This window comes from Phyllobates terribilis, unplaced genomic scaffold, assembly GCF_046119375.1.
Source record: "Phyllobates terribilis strain yellow unplaced genomic scaffold, ASM4611937v1 Scaffold_1__5_contigs__length_1240528914, whole genome shotgun sequence".
Classification (NCBI taxonomy): Eukaryota; Metazoa; Chordata; class Amphibia; order Anura; family Dendrobatidae; genus Phyllobates; species Phyllobates terribilis.
This window is the reverse complement of record NW_027362761.1, coordinates 883270287-883286530: the sequence shown is the minus strand read 5'-3', so window position 1 is coordinate 883286530 and position 16244 is coordinate 883270287. Positions and strand designations below refer to the sequence as shown.

Here is a 16244-nt window from a genome sequence, read left to right as displayed (position 1 = left end):
TTAAGCTTAATGTTTTATAAAAATTGGTGTTTTTGCAACAGCTATTTCAGTTTGATATATGTAATAACTGTTCGACACAGTAATGTTTCTGCCTTGAAATGAGGTTTATTGTACTAACAGAAAATGTGCAATCTGCATTCAAACAAAATTTGACAGGTGCATAAGTATGGGCACCCTTATCATTTTCTTGATTTAAATACTCCTACCTACTTTTTACTGACATACTAAAGCACTTTTTTGGGTTTTGTAACCTCATTGAGCTTTGAACTTCAGAGCCAGGTGTATGCAATCATGAGAAAAGCTACCTAAAGTGGCCACTTGCAAGTTGTTCTCCTATTTGAATCTCCTCTGAAGAGTGGCATCATGGGCTCCTCAAAACAACTGTCAAATGATCTGTAAACAAAGATTATTCAACATAGTTGTTCAGGGGAAGGATACAAAAAGCTGTCTCAGAGATTTAACCTGTCAGTTTCCACTGTGAGGAACATAGTAAGGAAATGGAAGAACACAGGGACAGTTCTTGTTAAGGCCAGAAGTGGCAGGCCAAGAAAAACATCAGAAAGGCAGAGAAGAAGAATGGTGAGATCAGTCAAGGACAATCCTCAGACCACCTCCAGAGAGCTGCAGCATCAACTTGCTGCAGATGGTGTCACTGTGCATCGGTCAACTATACAACGCACTTTGCACAAGGAGAAGCTGTATGGGAGAGTGATGCAAAAGAAGCCGTTTCTGCAAGCACGCCACAAACAGTGTCGGCTGAGGTATGCAAAAGCACATTTGGAGAAGCCAATTTCTTTTTGGAAGAAGGTCCTGTGGACTGATGAAACCAAGATTGAGTTGTTTGGTCATACAAAAAGGCGTTATGCATGGCGGCAAAAAAACACAGCATTCCAAGAAAAACACTTGCTACCCACAGTAAAATTTGGTGGAGGTTCCATCATGCTTTGGGGCTGTGTGGCCAATGCTGGCACCGGGAATCTTGTTAAAGTTGAGGGACGCATGGATTCCACTCAGTATCAGCAGATTCTTGACAATAATGTTCAAGAATCAGTGATAAAGTTGAAGTTACGCAGGGGATGGATCTTTCAGCAAGACAATGATCCAAAACACCGCTCCAAATCTACTCAGGCATTCATGCAGAGGAACAATTACAATGTTCTGGAATGGCCATCCCAGTCCCCAGACCTGAATATCATTGAACATCTGTGGGATCATTTGAAGAGGGCTGTCCATGCTCGGCTACCATCAAACTTAACTGAACTGGAATTGTTTTGTAAAGAGGAATGGTCAAAAATACCTTCATCCAGGATCCAGGAACTCATTAAAAGCTGCAGGAAGCGACTAGAGGCTGTTATTTTTGCCAAAGGAGGATCTACTAAATATTAATGTCACTTTTCTGGTGAGGTGCCCATACTTATGCACCTGTCAAATTTTGTTTGAATGCAGATTGCACATTTTCTGTTAGTACAATAAACCTCATTTCAAGGCAGAAACATTACTGTGTCCAACAGTTATTACATATATCAAACTGAAATAGCTGTTGCAAAAACACCATTTTTTTTAAAACAAGAAGCTTAAGATTAATAGAGGTGCCCAAACTTTTTCATATAACTGTATATCTCTATTTATACCTTAAAAAATTGTAGATTTTAGACATATATTATACATAGATATATGATAGATATTATATACCTTAAATAATTCTATATTTTTAGTATATATATACATCATAGCTAAACACATAGATATATTAGTTTGTTAATATGATAAACATAGATGATATATATATATAGACACATATTGATTGAGGAGACATTATAGATACATACTTACATAGTTTAACCATATATACATAAATAATATATTTATATAATATAATAATGTATATAATAATATTTATTCATTTATATAGCACTATTAATTCCATAGTGCTTTACATATATTTGCAACACTGTCCCCATTGGGGCTCACAATCTAAACATCCTATCAGTATGTCTTTCAAGTTTCATAGTTACATCTATCTAATACATAAAAATAGAATATGATAACATTTCTATGGATTGTCTTTCTGTTACTATTATGAAAAAGTATGAAGCTTTGCCATTTTTATAAATTGTATCCTTTCACTTCCTTTCTATTTTTTTGCTCCACCTTGGAAACGGACAATCACACACACATCAAACTACACAAAACAATGTACCACATCCAATTATAGTCACAACAGCTTCCCAGAGACCATATAGTGTAAACACACACACAGCACACAGGGGAGACACCAAATAGTGAACATCACTCAAGAAACACAACACCAGCTACCAAAATACAGCACACAACAAAGGAAAAGACAGTGCACAGGTGTGAAAGAAGTCAAATTCTGCAACAAATACAATACACAAATGCGGAAGGATGACACAGAACAGGTATGTTGGAAAGCGCAAATGGTGTGACACATGTCCACTGCTCCTGTTAGCACCACTAAGGATACACAGATGTTCATTTCATCGCACTCCCGATGCAATAGCATTGGGCCTATTTCTAGTTAAATCATAAGTCCCAAATTGAAGACTTTCCCTTACCAGAATAATTAGAAGATGCACTTTTCATATAAATAAATTAATTAGTACACAAGAAGCCACATCCATTTGTCAAATAGAGGTCCAGTAGCAGCTGAGTTATCTATTATAATAAATAATACACTCTCTACTATAAAAATTAGAATTTGTTGGCTTGTGTAAATAAGATGCTCATCATCCTGCAGATATGCCATAAATTATGGGGAAGAAAAAAACAAATTAAAACCACATTAAATTAAACAAATAAATGAGAAAGTTAGTTATATGTACTTTATATCCAATTTGGTCTTACATTTTGCATTTATGCATCAAGGGGCACTTAAAAAAAAGGAATAGAATACATTTATGTTGCAACTGTCTGTGTATTTAAGACCAATTGGAGATTAAGCACTAGAGAAGACACAGACTCAAACACAGCCGTTCTCCGGAGTGAGCCAATATGCTACATTATTATAAGAACAATAAAATGGAACAGCTTTTTCCTCTGTGGCAGAACAGCATTTTCTCTCTTTCCTCTCTTGTGACTGGAAGATCATAAACCAAACTAAATATAAGAGTGTCTCCCTCTTGCTCCTGATGTGCTTCTGCAAACTAACTGGGAGATATTATTTAAAAAGAGTACAGCCGGGTAGTGGCCATTGTGTCCGAGCTCCCATATAGATTTCTTTACAAATCCATCATATTTATCATAACCATGAATAGGTCATTTTCAGCAACTTTCAGAAGTCTCAACTTTATTCCATTAAGTCAATTTATTTTACTGCTGTTGACCATTGATTACTCTACACCTCTATAAAACTTAACTTTCACAAAAACCATGAGAAGTGAAATAAGTGCAAGACTTTGCTGCCTTGTGCTGAATTATAAGCAGGACTTTAATCATTACCTCAGCTATTCCTAGCTGACTTCTAATAACTTGTGTCAGCTTTATGGATGGTAAGTTAAATCCAAAGAATATTTAATGTTTATTCTGTATTACATCAGAAATGAACACTTATTTATTGTAAGAAGCCAAAAGTTTTCTTGGCTGTAAAAGCTTATTCAGACGTCAGTTTTTCTTGTGCGAATGCTATCTACAATTTTGTCCCTGGTGTCCTTAGACAGCTCTTTGGTCTTGGCCATGATGGAGAGGTTGGAGTATGATTGAGTGTGTGGACAGATGTATTTTATACAGATAACGAGTTAAAACAGGTGCAATTAATACAGGTAATGAGTGCAGAGCAGGAGGGCTTCCTAAAGAAAAACTAACAGGTCCGTGAGGGACAGAATTCTTGCTGGTTGGTAGGTGATCAAATACTTATTTGATGCAATAAAATGCAATTTAATTATTTAAAAATCATTCAATATGATTTTCTGTTCTTTCTTTTTATATTCTGTCTCTCACAGTTGAAGTGTACCTACGATAAAAATTACAGGCTTTCCATTGTTTGTAGGTGGGAAAACTTGCAAAATCGGCAGTGTATCAAATACTTATTTTCCCCACTGTATCTGAATGTCAGATCAAGTTTGCCAATGTACAGTACAGACCAAAAGTTTGGACACACCTTCTCATTTAAAGATTTTTCTGTATTTCCTTGACTATGAAAATTGTACATTCACACTGAAGGCATCAAAACTATGAATTAACACATATGGAATTATATACTAAACAAAAAAGTGTGAAACAACAGAAAATATGTCTTATGTTCTAGGTTCTTCAAAGTAGCCACCTTTTGCTTTGATGACTGCTTTGCACACTCTGGGCATTCTCTTAATGAGCTTCAAGAGGTAGTCACCGGAAATGGTCTTCCAACAATCTTGAAGGAGTTCCCAGAGATGATTAGCACTTGTTGGCCCTTTTGCCTTCACTCTGCGGTCCAGCTCACCCCAAACCATCTCGATTGGGTTCAAGTCTGGTGACTGTGGAGGCCAGGTCATCTGGCGTAGCACCCCATCACTCTCCTTCTGGGTCAAATAGCCCTTACACAGCCTGGAGATGTGCTTGAGGTCAATGTCCTGTTGGAAAAAAAAAGATGGTCCAACCAAACGCAAACCGGATGGAATAGCATGCCGCTGCAAGATGCTGTGGTAGCCATGCTGGTTCAGTATGCCTTCAATTTTGAATAAATCACCAACAGTGTCACCAGCAAAGCACCCCCACACCATCACACCTCCTCCTCCATGCTTCACGGTGGGAACCAGGCATGTAGAGTCTATCTGTTCACCTTTTCTGCGTCGCACAAAGACATGGTGGTTGGAACCAAAGATCTCAAATATGGACTCACCAGACCAAAGCACAGATTTCCACTGGTCTAATGTCCATTCCTTGTGTTCTTTAGCCCAAGCAAGTCTCTTCTGCTTGTTGCCTGTCCATAGCAGTGGTTTCCTAGCAGCTATTTTACCATGAAGGCCTGCTGCACAAAGTCTCCTCTTAACAGTTGTTGAAAAGATGTGTCTGCTGCTAGAACTCTGTGTGGCATTGACCTGGTCTCTAATCTGAGCTGCTGTTAACCTGCGATTTCTGAGGCTGGTGACTCAGATAAACTTATCCTCAGAAGCAGAGGTGACTCTTCGTCTTCCTTTCCTGGGGCGGTCCTCATATGAGCTAGTTTCTTTGTAGCGCTTGATGATTTTTGCAACTGCACTTGGGGACACTTTCAAAGTTTTCCTAATTTTTCGGACTGACTGACCTTCATTTCTTAAATTAATGATGGCCACTCATTTTTCTTTACTTAGCAGCTGTTTTCTTTCCATAATACAAATTCTAACAGTCTATTCAGTAGGACTATCAGCTGTGTATCCACCTGACTTCTGCACAACACAACTGATGGTCCCAACCCTATTTGTAAGGCAAGAAATCCCACTTATTAAACCTGACAGGGCACACCTGTGAAGTGAAAACCATTTCCGGTGACTACCTCTTGAAGCTCATCAAGAGAATGACAAGAGTGTGCAAAGCAGTAATCAAAGCAAAAGGTGGCTACTTTGAAGAACCTAGAATATAAGACATATTTTCAGTTGTTTCACACTTTTTTGTTAAGTATATAATTCCACATGTGTTAATTCATAGCTTTGATGCCTTCAGTGTGAATGTACAATTTTCATAGTCATGAAAATACAGAAAAATCTTTAAATGAGAAGGTGTGTCCAAACTTTTGGTCTGTACTGTAAGTCTATGAATCCGTGAAAAAAATCGGACAGATGCCATCCAATTTTCATGGACTGTCTGATAGGAGAAGCTTGAAAAAACTCTTTTTTTATTTTTTTTCCATCTGAGAAAAACTGATGAAACTTTGACCAAATGAAGTTTGTAAAAACTCACACACTGACCCAATTCTGATGAAACTGATCAAAAACACAAATCAAACTTGTACCATTTTTCATACGAGAAAAAATACTGATGTCTGAATGAACCTTAACTAGGATAGCAAGAAAAGCTGCAAGCCCTGATTTAGTATTATGCAGGAAGGGAAACTCACTTTTAAAGCAAAGAGGCAACTCTGGGCCCATGTTTGCATTTAGACATAGTCCATAGAAAAAGCCATATTTAGGATGAACTAGAAAAAATCTGGTAAAAAGCACAAACTTTGGAAAGAAGATAATTGGAGAAAAATATGATGGATGGTGGTGAAAGAAATGTGATACTTTGTGGTTGCTGTGGAGTTGCTTTGGTTATGGTAAATTGGAACATTTTCACAAGGTAATGGCTCATGCAGACATTACATACAAGCTGCAATGCTCTGGTTGGAAGACCCACGGCCAGGCCATAAATTAGTTGTCCCTGCACGCACTGATTTGCATGGAGCCCTAAAGGAAATCTTCAACAAGGAAAGGAATCTATTTGGAAGGTCATACCATCCCTTTGGACAGCAACTGAAATACATTGACATAAAACATTTCTCTCATTAATGTAAAACTAAAGGAAAGAAGCAGTCAGCTTGAGTTCAGCCCAAAATAGATAGGCTGGAACAATCACAAGATCTCAACTCTGTTCAGTTGTAGTGTGGAAAAAATCAAGTTGTCCCAAGATGACAGCTAGAATGAGAAAGGTCCATAAGGATATAATTTCTACAAAGGGTAAATTGTTAAAAACAAAGTTTTAAGAACAGCTTTTTAAGTAGAAATCATTATTTTGAGCGTCGTCATTGCCTTGATTATATTTTGCATTAAACCTAACTTTTTGGTTAAATAAGAAGAAGAGCTTTCATGGAAATTGTAAAATTTTCTGAATAATTCCAACATTTTCAACAGTAATATTAGATAAAAAAAAATGTAGAGGTGAGCTAATCGATTTGGATCGTCAAAAATGCCAGCCACCATTTTGAACGCAATAGAAGAATAGATCAGACAGAAAGGGCACACATAACCACAGGAAAGTCACATGCATCAAAGCCTGTATAAGAGCCATGGATGAGAAAGCAGTAACCATTTTGGGATGAATCTGAATCGTGAGAGGACATTACAGATGATAACTTAGCAATAGAGATAAGGACAGAAAGCCATAAAACATTGGAAAATACTACAGACCGTGTGTGTTGTACAACTGCAGCAATGAAGATAAGTGTAGTAGTTTGTGAATAATACAGAAATTCAACTGATAGGGTGATAGAGTGTATAGAGCCATCAGCAACAATGCCAGCGATTGATCACAGTGATTTAGTGTAGCTTGCAGCTGCTACATTTCATTTACACATTGTTTTTCATTGTTCGTGAAGAAGGAAGCAACATGGCAACAAAATATATCTAAAGCAAAGACATAAGCTAAACTCAGTGGCTGTCAGAGAATGCGTGCATGTCACATGCAATTGTCATGAGTTTTTTGCATTTCTTGTTCAATCCCTTTTGGAAAGTGGAGAATAATTGTGTTTAAAGCATGACAAATAACAGACATTTAATTGTGACTGTCTACCTCTCAAGTTGTGTAGGTCTCAAACTACAGTTTTTTGCACACCTGTTTTAGTTGTCAAATTTGATATCGATACAAGCCACACCAATGCTATGGTCTGATGGCTTTTTGGACATGTACCTACAATTTCTTGTTCAGTAATTTTTGGGAAAAGGGGAAACATGTATAAACAAAAAAATACAGGGTGGGCCATTTATATGGATACACCTAAATAAAATGGGAATGGTTGGTGATATCAACTTCCTGTTTGTGGCACATTAGTATATGGGAGGGGGAAAACTTTTCCAGATGGGTGGTGACCATGGCGGCCATTTTGAAGTTGGCCATTTTGGATCCATCTTTATTTTTTTCAATGGGAAGAGGGTCATGTGACACATCAAACTTATTGAGAATTTCATAAGAAAAACAATGGTGTGCTTTGTTTTAACATAACTTTATTCTTTCATGAGTTTTTTACACGTTTATGACCACTTATAAAATGTGTTCAAAGTGCTGCCCATTGTGTTGGATTGTTAATGCAACCCTCTTCTCCCACTCTTGACACACTGATAGCAACATCGCAGAAGAAATGCTAGCACAGGCTTCCAGTATCCGGTGTTTCAGATGCTGCACATATCATATCTTCACAGCATAGAAAACTGCCTTCAGATGACCCCAAAGATAAAAGTCTAAGGGGGTCAGATCGGGAGACCTTGGTGGCCATTCAACTGGCCCACGATGACCAATCCACTTTCCAGGAAACTGTTCATGTAGGAATGCTCGGACCTGACACCCATAATGTGGTGGTGCACCATCTTGTTGGAAAAACTCAGGGAACGTGCCATCTTCAGTGCACAAAGAGGGCAACAGATCATCATGTAGCAATTTCAGATATCCAGTGGCATTGAGGCTTCCATTGATGAAGAATGGCCCCACTATCTTTGTACCCCATATACCACACCATACCATCAATTTTTGTGTTCCAACAGTCTTGGAGGGATCTATCCACTGTGGGTTAGTGTCAGACCAATAGCAATGGCTTTGTTTGTTAACTTCACCATTCACAAAAAAATTTGCCTCATCACTGAACATAATGTTCTGTGTAAACTGAGGTTCCTGTTCCAATTTTTGTTTTGCCCATTCTGCAAATTCAGTGCGCCGATCTGGGTCATCCTTGTTGAGATGCTGCAGCAGCTGGATTTTGTAAGGGTGCCATTTTTGAGTAGCTAAAATCCACCGAAGGGATGTTCGACTGATGCCACTCTCCAGTGACATGCGGCGAGTGCTACACTGTGGGCTCTTGCTGTATGAAGCTAGGACAGCCACTGATGTTTCTTCATTAGTGACAGTTTTCTTGCGTCCACATTTTGGCAAATCCAACACTGAACCTGTTTCACGAAATTTGGAAAGTAGTTTGCTAACTGTAACATGGGAGATGGGTGGTCTCGTAGTGTGTCTTGCATTGAAATCTGCTGCAATGACCCGGGTGCTGAGTTCACCAAACATCAACACAATTTCTATCCGCTCCTCACGTGTGAACCTCTGCGACATGTCAATGGCTGTAAACAAAGAGAAACTTGTAAATAACTCATGAAAGAATAAAGTTACGTTAAAACCAAGAACACCATTGTTTTTCTTATGAAATTCCTAATAAGTTTGATGCGTCACATGACCCTCTTCCCATTGAAAAAAATAAAGTTGGATCCAAAATGGCCAACTTCAAAATGGCCGCCATGGTCACCACCCATCTGGAAAAGTTTTCCCCCTCCCATATACTAATGTGCCATAAACAGGAAGTTGATATCACCAACCATTCCCATTTTATTTAGGTGTATCCATATAAATGGCCCACCCTGTATCAAAAGATAAAAAAAAGAATTGTGGTTGAAAACAGTAACAAAAGTTTATTACAGTGTAGTGAAAAAAGTATGGTAAACTAAAAAGTGACAATGGAATGGGTAATGTAAAAAGAAAAAAATATATACCATGGCATCTGGCAATATAAATGTGAGAGCCACAAGCAGCAGCAGCTCCATCACTGGCAAAAGCAATCCAGCAAGTAGCTCAACCAAACATAGGTCACAATTAGCCTCCTTTATTCTTGTGCAGAACTTTGTGAAATATATGGCACATCGCTTGTCTCAATCACAGTAGGATGAAGTTATCTCTTTCACTTACAACATTAGCTTGAGACAATGCTTTACACAGTCTTCCTACTCCGCCAACGCAACAGTAAATCTTTTACATTGCAGACTTTCAGTTCCATCAATGACATCTCTATAGTTTTTTTTCTCTTATTTTGCTAAGCCACAGCACTATTTGGGCAAAGGAAGATATTTTACAACAACAAGGCTTTCCAGTTGATTTATTGGATGAGATGAATGACTAGCTTTGCACTTGAACGAGATGGAGGTGGAGGAGATGGAGGAAAAGATTTACCTGCATAGTTGTATTGGTTGAGGGGTGATGGGCAATTAGCTAAAGAAATTTGCCATGCTGATACAACTCTCAGTTAAGTCAGGGATGATAATCATGAAAATTGTGTGGTGGATAGGATTTGTGAACCAAATTGTGTGGCAAGGAGGTTATGTCATTAGAGGACAAGGGTGGTGTCACTGGCGATAGAAAATGGAGCAAATTTCCAGCAAAAAAAAATCTTCTATGGCAGAACTGTTGCTTTAGCGGTCAACTTGGTAGTCTTAAAAGCTATTGTTCAGATATGTTCAGATATCCGTTTGTGTGGAAAATTAACTCATGCATGTCCAAGTTTACCACAATTGCTGCTGTACCGTGTGGATTGTACTGCCTTTTGCGAAATTATGGTGTGTGTTCTGCTTTGGTGGAAAATACATAGCCGCCATTTATTTTTTTAAGAAAGTCATCCCTGCTTTGTTCTATAACATGACAGAGACTATGGGCAATTCCTTGGAATTGACGTTGTTTTGCAAGGTGCACTCTTCCATCAATAGCAGCATGAGCTTTTCATCTCTTTCAGGACCCTTTGAGTCAGTGTTATAATTTATGGCAATGCACTTCCACAAGCGGATCTGGTTTACTGGTGATATCTCCACACTGGCCAATATTTATACACTTCCTCCGCCTTATCCTCAGTGGGCACCTTCTAATCCCCAAAAGCAACAGGACAGATTGTTGTATCAAATGTCACATTGGATCGCTCCTGATTAACTACAACTGGACAACTTAGTGACCAGCAATGGCAGAAACATCATGGCTGCCATGCGTTTAAGCAAAGTAACACATGCTTGCTGCATGGCGCACATCCTCAAGTGCATCGTTCTCAAAATGCAAAAAAAAATTTCAAACATTCATTGGCTTTCATGACCACAATTTTCTTTAACGTCGTCATCAGTTGTAGTGAATATGAGACATTATTGGGGACTAAGTGCTGTGAATTTTCCCATTAGAATCCTGCGCGGGGTTGGGACGAAAAGGTGATTTTGTTTTTTAAACAAGCATTCATGGGCTCCAAGAGTGCAATTTTGTTTACCATAATCATCCTTTTAAGTTAATATGAGAAGGTTTTGAGATCAGCTTGTGTGAATTCTTCCAGCAGAAAACTGCACAGGATTGGTCACCTGTACAGAGGCAAAAAAAATTTCAAACAAAACTTCATGGGCTCAAATGACTGCAACTTTCTTTACATCATCATAATATTTAGTAAATATAATACGTTTCCACTGGTGTTAATTTCACCAGTAAAACTCTACAAAGGATTTGGCCCATACACAGGAGCAGACAAAGGACGAGAAGATTTTTTAAACAAAAAATTTGAGAGTCTCCATGAGAGTAATTTTTTTTACCAAAGGATTTTCTGTGTTTTCACTAGTGTAAATTTTCCCAGTAGAACCCTGCACAGAACTGGACCCCTATACAATGCTGGGCAGAGAAGGTGAAAAAATTTTCCAACATAAATTCAGGACTCATGTGATTACCATCACCATATTTTTTTGCTAAAATGAGGAATTTTATTGCCTTGACTGATGTGAATTTTCCTGGTAGATCTCTGCTCAGGATTAAACTCTGCCCAGGACTGGGAACATAAAAGACTATTGTAGTGTTATTTTAAGTCACAAACTCACGTGGTTGGAGATTGTAATCAACCCCTGGGTTTACGTTTCCTGTGGTCTGGACACTGCTAAAGACATAGAAAGAAACAAAGTTGATAGGAATAGGACAGTTGGTGACATAAAAATGTAAGGTTGTCATCAAGTCCTGGCCCTTGCGTGCATCATATGCATGGTCAAACCAGGTTTAGCATAGACCACAGGCCTAGACAGGTGAAATTTTAGTAGACCCATGCTCAAGAAATTTCAGTTATTCTCCTATACTTTCAGGCAGAGACAGAATGGTCTACCTGATCACAATATACTAAAAGGCATCATTCTTGGACATTTTATAAATTTTAAAAAGCATCAAAAGTCTGTCAGTTCGATGTGTCATTAAATGGACTGTTAGCTACTACCAGCTACCATCTGCTTATGTGGCAAGGTCACTTTGGCACAAGGTTGACTTTGCATTATAGAGCAAGAAAGTTGCAATTGGAGACTTTCCAATATTTGTGATTCAAATTTGGGGAAAAATTTGGCAAACCTGGCGAATTTGCATTTCAAAAGATTTGCTCATCTTTAAAACTATTCTATTTATACAACATCTTGTATTCTGTAGAAATCTTTACAATGCCGTATCATTGCTGATCAAATAATGAAATGCTAGCCTTTGTAATCTATGTTGACAGAGTCTGTAGGTCAGCAGCATAGGGGAAAAAGGGCATTCTACTTAGTATCAATAAGATGTCAGTTATGGGAGTTTAAAAATTGCATCAGGGATTGTAGCTAGCTTCAACTGTTTTTCGTTTTTTTATGGCAGGATATTAGATTTTTAAAATAAATGTCACATAAAATCTATCAAAAGTATGTTTATCTGACAATGTTAGGGATACAGCTTTTTACTTTCTCTTCTCAGGTACATGGATTTCTTCCCAGTGCCATCAAATGTAACCACTGATTTCCTGTTTGAGAAAAGTGCCAACTATTTTCATTCTGAAGAAGCTCCAAAACGAGCTGCTGCTTTAATCCCCAAAGCAAAAATTATCACAATTCTCATTGACCCTTCAGATCGCGCATATTCATGGTACCAGGTGAGAATGTTTCTTATACACAAAAAAGATAACAGTTTGGTTTTTATGGTCTAATGATCTGCTACTAATTTCTTCCATTCCAGCTGTACTCTCACACATACATAGATTCAACTCAAATGGATTTTATGTTTTAGGTGTCTTTCTTTAATCATTAATCACTAGCATATGTTCTTTTTCATTCTGAACATACAAAGATGGAACCACACTGAATTTTACAAGTTGTAGGGTACTTTCCTCCCCGACATATAAACCTATAACCCCAATCCCAAAACAGTCGGATGCGTAGCAAAATGTAAAGAAAACAAGAATTGAATGATTTGGAAATCTCTAATTGACATATTTTATTCACAACAGAACGAAGAATAAAGATCAGAAGTTGAAAGTCAGACATATCTCCATTTCATCTGAGACTGTAACTCATTTAGAAATTGATGGCAGCAACACATCTCAAAAAAATTGGACCAGGCCATGTGCACAATTGTGTAGCATTCCCTCTTCTTTTTACAACAGCCTTTAAATGTCTAATAAATGAAGAGACTAGTGCTTGAGTTCTGGGAGATGAATTTTGCCCCATTCTTGTCTGATGCAGGATTCTAGCTTTTCAACAGTCCTGGGACTTCTGTGCTTCACTTTTTATTTCATAATGTGAAAAATATTTTCTATTGGTGAAAGGTCTGGACTTCAGCCAGGACAGTTCACCAGCCAAACACTTCTTGTACGAAGCCATGATAATATAATGGATGCAGAATGTAGTTTAGCAGTGTCTTTCTGAAATTTGCAATGCCTTCCCTGAAATAGACTTTGTCTTAATGGGAGAATATGTTGCATATAATGCTCAAAATTGATAGTGCCTAACAAAATGTGAAAGCTGCTCATGCGACAGGCAATATTGCAACGTCAAACCATCACAGATGTAGACTTTTGAACTGTGTGCTGATAACAAGCTGGATGGTCCCTCTGCTTTTGAGTCTGAAGGGCATGGAGTCCATGGATTCCATAAAGAATTTTACATATTGATTAATCTGACCACAGAACAGTTTTCCATTGAGCCTCATTCTATTTTAAATGAGGATTGTGCAGATATACAGTACAGACCAAAAGTTTGGACACATCTTCTCATTTAAAGATTTTTCTGTATTTTCTTGACTATGAAAATTGTACATTCACACTGAAGGCATCAAAACTATGAATTAACACATGCGGAATTATATACTTAACAAAAGAGTGTGAAACAACTGAAAATATATCTTATATTCTAGGTTCTTCAAAGTAGCCACCTTTTGCTTTGATGACAGCTTTGCACACTCTTGGCATTCTCCTGATGAGCTTCAAGAGGTAGTCACCGGAAATGGTCTTCCAACAATCTTGAAGGAGTTCCCAGAGATGCTTAGCACTTGTTGGCCCTTTTGCCTTCACTCTGCGGTCCAGCTCACCCCAAACCATCTCGATTGGGTTCAGGTCTGGTGACTGTGGAGGCCAGGTCATCTGGCGTAGCACCCCATCACTCTCCTGTTTGGTCAAATAGCCCTTACACAGCCTGAAGGTGTGTTTGGGGTCATTGTCCTGTGGAAAAATAAATGATGGTCCAACTAAACGCAAACCGGATGGAATAGCATGCCGCTGCAAGATGCTGTGGTAGCCATGCTGGTTCAGTATGCCTTCAATTTTGAAAAAATCCCAAACAGTGTCACCAGCAAAGCACTCCCACACCATCACACCTCCTCCTCCATGCTTCACGGTGGGAACCAGGCATGTAGAATCCATCCGTTCACCTTTTCTGCGTCACACAAAGACACGGTGATTGGAACCAAAGATCTCAAATTTGGACCCATCAGACCAAAGAACAGATTTCCACTGGTCTAATGTCCATTCCTTGTGTTCTTTAGCCCAAACAAGTCTCTTCTGCTTGTTGCCTGTCCTTAGCAGTGGTTTCCTAGCATCTATTTTACCATGAAGGCCTGCTGCACAAAGTCTCCTCTTAACAGTTGTCGAAGAGATGTGTCTGCTGCTAGAACTCTGTGTGGCATTGACCTGGTCTCTAATCAGAGCTGCTGTTAACCCTTCGATTTCTGAGGCTGGTGACTCGGATAAACTTATCCTCAGAAGCAGAGGTGACTCTTGGTCTCCCTTTCCTGGGGCGGTCCTCATGTGAGCCAGTTTCTTTGTAGCGCTTGATGGTTTTTGTAACTGCACTTGGGGACACTTTCAAAGTTTTCCCAATTTTTCGGACTGACTGACCTTCATTTCTTAAAGTAATGATGGCCACTCGTTTTTCTTTACTTAGCTGCTTTTTTCTTGCCATAATACAAATTCTAACAGTCTATTCAGTAGGACTATCAGCTGTGTATCCAATTGACTTCTGCACAACACAACTGATTGTCCCAACCCCATTTATAAGGCAAGAAATCCCACTTACTAAACCTGACAGGGCACACCTGTGAAGTTAAAACCATTTCCGGTGACTACCTCTTGAAGCTCATCAAGAGAATGCCAAGAGTGTGCAAAGCAGTCATCAAAGCAAAGCAAAAGGTGGCTACTTTGAAGTACCTAGAATATAAGACATATTTTCAGTTGTTTCACACTTTTTTGTTAAGTATATAATTCCACATGTGTTAATTCATAGTTTTGATGCCTTCATTGTGAATGTACAATTTTCATGGTCATGAAAATACAGAAAAATCTTTAAATGAGAAGGTGTGTCCAAACTTTTGGTCTGTACTGTATGAATCTTTTGATGATATTATGTACTGTAGATGATGGGGATATTTTTCTACAATTGTTCTACAATTTTTAGATGCAGTTGTTCACAGATTGGTGAACCTCTGACCATCCTCGCTTCTGCGAGACTCTGCCTCTCTAATATGCTCTTTTAATACACAGAAATGTTACTTAGTTGAAAAATTACCCTTAAACTGTGTTACATTAAAACCACTTACTATTCCAACATCTTGTTTACTCTGTCCTAACTTTTTATTTACTTTTTATTTTATTTGTGTTGCTGCCTTCAATTTCACAATTAGTTGAATTTTTCCATTTAATTTAAAAAGATTCAAACTTTTACCTTCTGTGTTCTTGTCTATATTTTGTTGTGAATCAAATATGGCTATAAGAGATTTCTAAATCATTGCATTTTTGTTTTGTTTTATATTTTACAGAGCATCCCAATTTTTTGTGAATTTGGGTTGTATTTTACCATGTATATTGTATTTTTCGGACTATAAAACGCACCGGACCATAAGATGGACCTAGATTTTAGAGGAGGAAAATAGAAAAAAAAAATGAAAGCAAAAATTGTGGTCATGATCCACTGTTATGGGGGAAGAGGTCTGCTGCTGACACTGTTATAGGGGTAATGTCCCCCAATTCTGTATCTATATCCCCCATACTGGTATATATATATATGCCCCCATCCTGGTATATATGGCCTCACTTCCTGCCATACGTGGCCCCCATTTCCATCCTGGTATACATTGACCACCATCCTGGTATGCATTGCACCCTCATCCTGGTATGTATGACACCCCCATCCCCATCCTGGCATTCATGGCACCCCCATCCTGTTATGCATGGCACCCCCATCCTGGTATGTATGACACCCCCATCCCCATCCTGGTATGCATGGCCCCCTCATCCTGCTATGAATGGCAAC

At 38.5% G+C, this 16244-nt stretch overlaps 1 protein-coding gene across 3 annotated transcripts in view; it reads left to right on the top strand.

Moving 5' to 3' along the window:
• LOC141154236 (bifunctional heparan sulfate N-deacetylase/N-sulfotransferase 3-like) overlaps positions 1-16244 on the top strand; it is an 875193-nt gene that overhangs the window by 790707 nt on the left and 68242 nt on the right. For all 3 annotated transcript variants that reach the window (XM_073639857.1, XM_073639847.1, XM_073639839.1), the window contains exon 10: positions 12421-12595. In XM_073639857.1, coding sequence (XP_073495958.1) covers positions 12421-12595 — 175 coding nt within the window. The remainder of the gene's footprint in view (positions 1-12420; positions 12596-16244) is intronic.